The 9,146-nt window shown below is 38.4% G+C and overlaps 3 protein-coding genes across 3 annotated transcripts; 2 read left to right on the top strand and 1 right to left on the bottom strand.

Moving 5' to 3' along the window:
- Nucleotides 211–2,172, top strand: LOC104716464 (scarecrow-like protein 15). Its single transcript, XM_010433840.2, has one exon. It carries the CDS (start codon nucleotides 628–630, stop codon nucleotides 2,086–2,088), a length of 1,461 nt encoding a protein of 486 aa, XP_010432142.1. The 5' UTR covers nucleotides 211–627; the 3' UTR covers nucleotides 2,089–2,172.
- On the top strand, nucleotides 2,255–4,363 carry LOC104716465 (HVA22-like protein k). The gene is made up of 8 exons (XM_010433841.2): nucleotides 2,255–2,414; nucleotides 2,660–2,718; nucleotides 3,117–3,214; nucleotides 3,397–3,448; nucleotides 3,558–3,621; nucleotides 3,720–3,815; nucleotides 3,899–3,971; nucleotides 4,068–4,363. The coding sequence occupies exons 1-8, from the start codon at nucleotides 2,352–2,354 to the stop codon at nucleotides 4,175–4,177; spliced, it is 615 nt and encodes a 204-aa protein (XP_010432143.1). The 5' UTR covers nucleotides 2,255–2,351; the 3' UTR covers nucleotides 4,178–4,363.
- Nucleotides 4,175–7,171, bottom strand: LOC104716466 (G-box-binding factor 1). Its single transcript, XM_010433842.2, has 12 exons — nucleotides 6,768–7,171; nucleotides 6,208–6,306; nucleotides 6,062–6,106; nucleotides 5,871–5,960; nucleotides 5,688–5,777; nucleotides 5,426–5,565; nucleotides 5,254–5,311; nucleotides 5,125–5,173; nucleotides 4,917–5,038; nucleotides 4,750–4,827; nucleotides 4,531–4,656; nucleotides 4,175–4,437 (listed from the first exon to the last, which is right to left on the bottom strand). The coding sequence occupies exons 2-12, from the start codon at nucleotides 6,265–6,267 to the stop codon at nucleotides 4,348–4,350; spliced, it is 948 nt and encodes a 315-aa protein (XP_010432144.1). The 5' UTR covers nucleotides 6,268–6,306; nucleotides 6,768–7,171; the 3' UTR covers nucleotides 4,175–4,347.

Genomic DNA, 9,146 nt, shown 5'->3' with positions numbered 1-9,146 from the left:
CTCTTTTTTTTTTTTTTTTTTTTCAAGAGTTTGTCGCAAACACCGGGAATTATTGTCCGTTTAATAAACCGCTCTAGATTTATTTAACTAATGTGATATACATAATTCTTTTTTTCTTTTTTCTTTTGTGAAGTATATAGTATCAAAATAGATTAAAGATTTGACGATGAAATATTAACATTCCAAAATAATCACACTCAGACAATAAAAAGGAAAGAAATCATGAACCTTTTTATAACATCCTTTTTCTCTTTTCTTCAACTTTCACCTTCCTGATGATCATATCAATCAACATAGTGGAGCTTCTCCATCTCTTTCACTCGAATGATTTATTTTTCTTTTTCTTTTTTATTTTAAAGTAGACGAACTTTATTTGTATGTGAGGTTAGCCCCTTTACATAGCTGGAGTCTGGAGAGGTCACGGTTACCAAATCTCTTTGCTTTTTTTTTTTTTGCACGCACTCCCTTGACGATAAAAAGCTTACCAATCATACCTTTCAAAAGCCCCGCCACCTTCTTCTCCACATAGAAAGAAAGAAAGAAAGCAGAGAAAAATAATCTTTTTTTTTTTTTCTTTGATTAAAAAGGCTTCACCTTTCTTCATCTTCTTCACAACAATAACAACACATGAAAATCCCAGCTTCATCTCCTCAGGACACAACCAACAACAACAGTACTGATGGTAATCACTTATCCATGGACGAACATGTCATGCGTTCCATGGATTGGGATTCCATCATGAAAGAATTGGAGCTCGACGATGACTCTGCTCCTAACTCACTTAAAACCGGTTTTACTACAACCACCGCCACCTCAGATTCTACTATTTTGCCTCTTTACGCCGTCGATTCAAACCTCCCTGGCTTTCCCGATCAGATTCAACCTTCTGATTTCGAGTCATCAACCGATATTGTTTATCCCGGTCAGAACCAACAACCAACCGGGTACGGTTTCAATTCTCTCGACGGCGTCGACAATGGAGGATTTGATTTCATCGAAGATCTAATCCGAGTCGTGGATTGTGTTGAATCTGACGAGTTACAGCTCGCTCAGGTGATATTGTCACGGCTCAACCAACGGTTAAGATCCCCTTCGGGTAGACCGTTACAGAGAGCTGCGTTTTACTTCAAGGAAGCTCTCGCTTCTCTTTTAACCGGAACAAACCGGAATCCAATCCGGTTATCTTCTTGGTCTGAGATTGTTCAGAGGATCCGAGCGATTAAGGAATATTCCGGGATTTCTCCCATCCCTCTCTTCTCTCATTTCACGGCCAACCAAGCCATCCTCGATTCGTTGAGTTCTCAGTCGGCTTCTCCGTTCGTCCACGTGGTTGATTTCGAGATCGGATTCGGTGGACAATACGCATCGCTCATGAGAGAAATCGCCGAGAAATCTGTCAGCGGTGGGTTTTTAAGAGTTACGGCGGTCGTCGCGGAGGAGTGCGCCGTCGAGACGAGGCTAGTCAAAGAAAACTTAACTCAATTCGCGGCGGAGATGAAGATCCGTTTCCAGATCGAGTTCGTTCTTTTGAAGACGTTTGAGATGTTATCGTTCAAAGCGATTAGGTTCGTCGAGGGAGAGAGAACCATCGTTTTGATCTCTCCGGCGATATTTCGCCGTTTAAGCGGAATCGCCGATTTCGTGAACAATCTACGGAGAGTGTCACCCAAGGTCGTCGTGTTCGTCGATAGCGAAGGATGGACGGAGATCGCCGGATCTGGATCGTTCCGGCGAGAGTTTGTTAGCGCTCTTGAGTTCTACACGATGGTGCTGGAGTCGCTCGACGCCGCAGCTCCTCCTGGAGATTTGGTGAAGAAGATAGTGGAAGCGTTCGTTCTGCGTCCAAAAATCTCCGCGGCGGTGGAAACGGCGGCTGATAGGAGAAACACCGGTGAGACGACTTGGCGGGAAGTTTTCTGCGCCGCCGGGATGAGGCCGATCCAGCTAAGCCAGTTCGCCGATTTCCAAGCAGAGTGTTTACTGGAGAAGGCGCAGGTTAGAGGATTCCACGTGGCAAAACGACAAGGAGAATTGGTGCTGTGCTGGCATGGAAGAGCTCTTGTTGCCACGTCAGCTTGGCGGTTTTAGATAAACCGGGCTTGGTTTAACAATGATATAGAAAATAGAAATTGTATCTACCGTCTTTATAAATATTTATTTCTTTTTGGTGTTTTTCTCTCTCTTTTTAAATAAAAGGAAATAAAAATATTTCTTCTTCAAAGTCTCTGTTTGAGCGAGAGGCTTTAATCATTCATAATCTCTCTCCCTATACTCCAATATATATAAGTGACCTTTTTCCTTTTGCGAGTGTGTGAGTTCGTCAATTTGGTAAACCGTCGTAGGAATCGCCGATGAGCGGATTTGCTTCACAGATACCATCCATGGCGCTTCTCGGATCTGGCTTCACCAGCGAGGTAATCTTCCTTCTCCTCAGATTCCACTTGTTTCCGATCTGTAATTTGGCGATTCGTGTCAAAGTTTATGGTTACCTTGATTAGATATTGTATTGTTAGGATTCCGTCATCGACTTCGAATTCAGATTTCGTGGATTGGGTGTTTTGGATTAGAGAAAAGGGCGTTTCAATTCCTTAAACATATGGATATTCTCAAACTTTTGGATTGATGGAAATATTTTTTTTTTCTCTACGGAATTTTTCAGGTTGGGTTGCGTGTATTGCTTTCTCCACTTGGTTCCAATATCGTACTTCGTACAGCATGGTGAGTTTTTCTTTTCTAATTGTAAGGTGAAAGTCATCTAAACGCTAAATCAATGGTACAATAAGATGAATGATATGGAGGTATAATTGGGTGATTTGATTGGGTAGGTTGTTTATCTGATTGAGTGAGAGATGCTCATTCATATGTAAAGCAATGGGGTAAGGATTTTTTTTCTTCTCATTATTATTAGCTTAGCGGAGTGGAGAAAGGGTATTACAACTTGTTGAGATAATTAAGGGTATCTTTTGGACGAGAGTCAAATCTCTTTTTGGGGAATCTTGGGTTCCTTTTGTTCTTGTCGAGTTTTTGGATTCTTTACTCTGTTAGAGGTGGTGTTATATCTGTAGTTGACTCAAGGATTCGGTTATAAAGGAAACGTTTGTGTGTATGTTTTGCAGCTGTTCCATTGGCATCGGGTTGCCTGTGTACTCTACCTTCAAGGCAATTGAGAGTAGAGATGAGACTGAACAACAAAAATGGCTTATCTACTGGGCAGGTTCGATATTGTTACTGGAATTTGCTAATCATCTTTCTAATTCTTTTCTTCACCTCTTCTTTGGTTGTTCTCTACTGTTCTTATGCGGTTTATCTTTGAGAATTTTATTGCAATCTCCCTTGGCCTTCTTTCACATGGAACTTGATATTTTTTTTTCCTCTCTCTCTTTATCTTTTGTACAGCTTATGGCTCTTTCAGCCTTGTTGAAGTGTTCACGGACAAGATCATTTCTTGGTACTGAGTTTTTTCACTGTTACGCTAATGGTTCTAGTGGACTTTATCAAGAGACAGGGATTGTTTAACTTGCATAGTGTTGATACTCAGTATACTCGATTATTTGCAGGTTCCCATTGTACTATCATGTGAAATTTGCGTTCCTCGTCTGGCTTCAACTCCCAACCGTCGAGGTAGCTGTCCTAATCTCTTTGAAATCACTAACGTATAACAAGCTTTTAACCCTTTACTCATTCTGCTTTCCCGATTTGCTTATTTTGTTTACTATTAGGGATCAAAACAAATATACAACAACCAGATTCGTCCTTTCCTCCTACGACACCAAGCTAGAGTGGACCGACTCGTGGATGGAGTATATGAAGAAATGGTAGATAACTGCTTTCTTCAGACCTCCATATACTTTGAGTTACTAGTTTACCAATTGCTTTACAACAAAACAAACAATTGCAGGTGAAGGTCATTAGGTCGCACCAAGGAGAAATACGGTTTGTCCGATCAATGATTGCCAAAATGTTGGGATCAGGTTTTTTTTTTCCGAAACTCGAATTTTCTACGAAATTTAATACTTTGCTATTAGGTTATTGAATTGTGTATTTTATTTGCACTGTTGTTTCAACAGTCAATGAGGTTGCACCACCAGGCCAACGACTAGGAGGCACAGCAAATGGTAGCCCCGGACCAACAGGAACAAACTCAGATTCAGAATCGGATTCCAATCACGAGGACTAATGAAACAAAGGTGTAATCGTAGCTTTTGCAGCCTTACAGTCTTGTAGGTCAAATCTCTATTACACAAAAATGTCAAACGATTGTATAGTTATGTAATCTCAAATAACTTTGGTCCGAGGTTTTTTCTTTATCCAGTGTTTAAAAATCCCAATAATAACGTTTCCTAAGTGTTAATTTTTGCCTTCACCGTCTTTCGACCCAGCAGCATTCTGTTCTAAATTAGCTACAGCCTCTGGTCCAAGCACTCTCTGCAACTCATCCTGTAATTCATTCAGCGACCGTGTTTACATATAAGCTGACCGAAATAAGATGATAGTTGGAGAGATTCTGATTTTCAAACAAGAGTTTGTTACCTGGATCGAGTTGTTCTCAGACTTGAGCTTTTCACACTCGCTTGAGAGTCTTTGTAGCTCATCTCTCAGGCTTTGATTCTCATTCGACAAACTTTCCACTCTCTGTTGAAGCTGTTCGCATTCCGCCTATATGAATGGTTTATTATGCAATGAGTAATTTACATGAGAAGCAAACAGAGAATAATACTACTAACAGTCTTACACAGAGATGAATATTACCTGCTTTCGCAATCTAGACCGCCTAGCAGATTCACGGTTAGACTGTTTCCTCTTCTGCCTCTTGAGCTCTCGTTCATCCTGATGAGTAAACAGGATTTTGTAACGAAGAAGTCTATAAGTAAATCAGAAAAGCTAATTCGCAAGTGAAAATGATGATCTAGTCACACCTTCATAGGTACACCAGGTTGGGAAGACCATAAGTCCATCCCGATATTCAGATTAGTCCCGGGGGCTACGGGCTTCATGGGCACTGAACCTTGTATCTCACCAGTAGTACTTTGAGAACTTGCTGTTTAAGGAAACTTTACCAAGTCAAGAAACATGGAAAACACAGGCAAAGGAAAGCCATAAACATTGCAGCTGTCCAAAGCTTACCATCCGCAAGCATCTGCCCAAAGCTTGGCTTTCTAATTGAACCTTGTTCCTACAATAACGTGAAACTCAATTAAACACACAGCACAAAGCATTGAAGTAAAAGAGAACACTTCAAAGATAAAACAGTACCTGTTGATTGGCATTCTCATCATTTTCATCAGATGAACCCGCTGAGACACTTTCATCACTGCACAACGGAAAGAAAAGATCATAATTACATAAAAGCTCCCTCATGATGTGCATATATCACTGCAATCAAACTGAACAAGTAACACGTTGAATAGAGTGTAATTAAAATCACCTATGAGAGACACCATCGTTCCCTGAACCAGAGAGAGCTTTGTCACCTCCTTCACCCTTTTTTTTCGAGTTCCCCTTTGACTTCTTGCCAGAAGCTTGGTCCTTCGCAGTCTCCTTGTTTGTTGGACCAGAATTAGGAGGCTACAAGAGAAGGATGTCGAGCAAGTTTTTTACTTTCTCATTTATCTATGCATGCGCCATGTAACAGAGCAAAAAGCTTTAAACGATAGCTAAAATTTTGTGTTAATGGCATGGGAAATTACCATGGGCATGCTAGGATGAGCATAGACAGCCCCCGGAGGATACATTGCTGGATACGGAACTGGGGTCCCATAAGGTGGCATCATATGGTGCTGAAAGTAATGAACAACAGAAAAACTCAGTTGGTGGTCTTACAGATTGATTTATCATAGAATCACATCAGCAACTATAGATTGAAAACTTACTTGAGCACCCCACATGTAGGGGTGAGGACTAGGAGATCCAACTGGGGATGGGAAAAAAGGATTTGGAGTACCTCCCCCGCCATAATAAGCCTAATGAAATAAACATAAAAATTATGCTCTGAAGTCTGGGTGTTTCTCGAGAAAGAAGACACTATACTATAAAACACAAAAGTAGTGCATGTGACACGAACCTGCATTGAATTTGACCAGTCTGGATACGGTGTGGGAGGAACTTCCTGCAAACAAGAGATAGATACATCAAACAAACTATAGTTTCTGAATCCACAATCCATGAAATAGTTTCCAATACAAAACGAAAAGAGAAGGAGAAGAGAACCTGAGCCGAAGATGTTGGTTTGGAAGGCTTAAATGGCATCTTCTCTTCGCTCGTTCCCATAGCTTTATGAGCTTACTACTACTACTTGTGATACTCAGACTATATACAAAAAAACAAGAATATGTCAAACCAGAGATCTTGACAGAAGCATAGTCATCATCATAAAACATTAAATCCAAAACTCAAGAAAGGATAAATCTTTTGTGCTTCCAATGATAGCAATCTATGACTTGTAAACCAACAGGATGAGAGCAAAGGGCACTGTTCTTTTGGCTATCATTAATAGCAGTCAAAATGTCTCAACCCACATCTAAGCTTAGTAAAATCATGCATCAGAGTCAAAACCAAAACCTCCAAACGAAATCTTTAGCAAATATAAAATCTCTATAACCTAAATTGCATAACCAATTTAGTGAATTATACACGAAACAACCTCAAATTTGGCATAATTGATCAACCAATTCAATCCAAATCAGCAAAGACGAGTACATCTGTTACATGCAAGGGTGCTTTTGCATAGAAAAAAAATAAAGAAGTTAGAAAAAAAAAAAAAAACAGACCAGCAGCTTCTTCTTCGTCTAATTGAGGTAGCAGCAGTGATGTGGAAGTCCAGCTAGGATTTTTTGATTTATATATATGAGACAAAAAGGATGAAGACACGTCGTCAGTCTCTCTTCCCTCCGCACAGATCAGACAAAAAAAAAAACTCCCCCTTTGGGCTCCGAAGAAGAAAGAAGATATACTAAAATTTATCTGTGTGTTCTTCTTCTCTTTTTCTTCTTACTTAGAGCTTCATTGAATCTGTCGGAGAGTTTTTTTTTTTTTTTTTTTTTNTTTTTTTTTTTTTTTTTTTTGTTGATTGAAGAAGAAGATTAGGGAACCAAAAAAACAGAGAGAGGATTGAGAAATCTCCGATCTGGTGTGTCAAAGTCCGATAGGAGGAGAAGGATACGAAGAAAGAGGAAAGTTTTTTTTTTTTTAATTTTAATTTTTAGGGTTTTGATGATCTGACACGTGCGACAATGAGAGGTCCAGCTGTACACGTGTTACTGGATAAGGTTTTGACACGGTAGCTACTGTTTGGTGTGACTCATCTACTCATTTATTTCTCTATCTATCAATCAAGAAAAAGTAATTTCATTTTAATTATCATTCATTAGCAAATCTAATTATATAGTACTAAATTATTACTAGTAGATATATTGAATATTTAACGAATATTATTTGTCAACTTTTTTTGTTTGATACAATAAAACCAACCAACTCAAAAGCTTCTCTCAAGTTTTTAATTTTAAAATAGTTTTTTTAGTAGTCAATTCCTTTAAAGAATTTAAAAGATAAATGATATTAATGCAGGATGTAGTATTGGCAAAAATTGTTATGCGGCTATTGAGGCAGAACTACACGCGATTGTAATTGCAATGAATCAAGCTTGGACCAAAGGAATCACAAGACTAATCATCGAAGGAGACAATCTCAAAGCCATCAGTCTGATCAATGGCGAACAAAGCAGCTTTAGATGGCACACATGGATCCGAGAAATCAACCATTTGAAGCAGAATTTCGAAGAGGTTAAGTTCCAATGGACAAGAAGAACTAACAACAAAGCAGCGGATAAGTTAGCCAAAACACGCTTCCAGAACCAAATGATTTTTATCTCTCATCACTATGTTCCAAGTTTTATTGTAAACACCCTCCATGAGGACTACACTCCCATTTAATCAATGCAAGCTGCTGTTTAAAAAAAAAAAACCGATAATTTTACCTTCTAGTTAAAAAAAATTAATCAGCATGACGTCAAAATTATAGAAGGAAATTAAAAAACTAATATTTGAGACGGGCCCTTAGTTTCTGCCAAGCGAATTTGGGTTGGCTTATAAAGCCCATTGGTATCGTTTTATAATCCCCTAAAATATTGTTGGCCTCTTGTTGAGTCCATTGGGTCTCGTTTCATACCTGCCCATTTATACCCGTTTAGTAATATACTCTTTTAGACCCTGCCCATTTATTTTTGATGTTGTTTATTTAGACCCGTTTAGGATTTTTTTTAGATAAAGGTAGCATCTTTCGTAAAGCATTGGCATTTCCATTACGTAATTGATGTGAATGTGATGGATCACCATATCAATAAAAAAAGGTCACAGACTTTACTTAAATCATTACATGACGACGACTCGAACTATAATAATAATAATACAACGCATTTAGATACAGTGAATGTGTTGAAAGTGGTTACTAGTACTTCAAAAACGATCCCATTTTAGAAAGAGCCACGGCATTACGTTTGCTTTACACTTCGCTTTCTATTTACCCAAACTTCATCTCCTTATTGGCCAAACACTTCTTCGTGGGTCCGCTGTTTCTTTACTTTATGAGACCATAATGTTTTCGGTCTATGATTTTACAATTAGGATGATTTAGTAATATGTCTATATCATATTAACGCTAATCAAAATCCAAAACAACTTAATCTAAGATCCTCTCTAATCATGTCATGTACCAAACTAAACTTTGATTTTCAGAAAATGCAGCTTGTAAATCTTATATTGAGTGTGACAAAGATGTATGGATCAAAGAACCTAGCTCTGATCATCATGTCCAAGACACATTGATTAGAGAAAACGATATGTGTCTACTAAGTCTTAACATAATTACAAATGCATGATAAGATGTGATCATTTCAATCGTTTTAAATTTACAAATTTTTGATGACCAATATAAGAAATTCTCACTTTAAATTATGCGATCCAGATCACTATAATAATCATGATGAATTTATAATCATAGAGCAAATATGACTGTACTCTAACCATAATAGAAGCTTTCTTTACCCATTAGCTAGTTGTCAATTGGTCTATAAAACTTGACTCAGAATTTGTTTTACCAAAATTAGTTTACATTATCCGAACTCTCCTTTTGTTCTAATCGGGAAAACTCTT

Source organism: Camelina sativa, chromosome 10, assembly GCF_000633955.1.
Source record: "Camelina sativa cultivar DH55 chromosome 10, Cs, whole genome shotgun sequence".
In the NCBI taxonomy this organism is placed as follows: Eukaryota; Viridiplantae; Streptophyta; class Magnoliopsida; order Brassicales; family Brassicaceae; genus Camelina; species Camelina sativa.
This window is presented reverse-complemented; position numbering and strand designations above follow the sequence as displayed.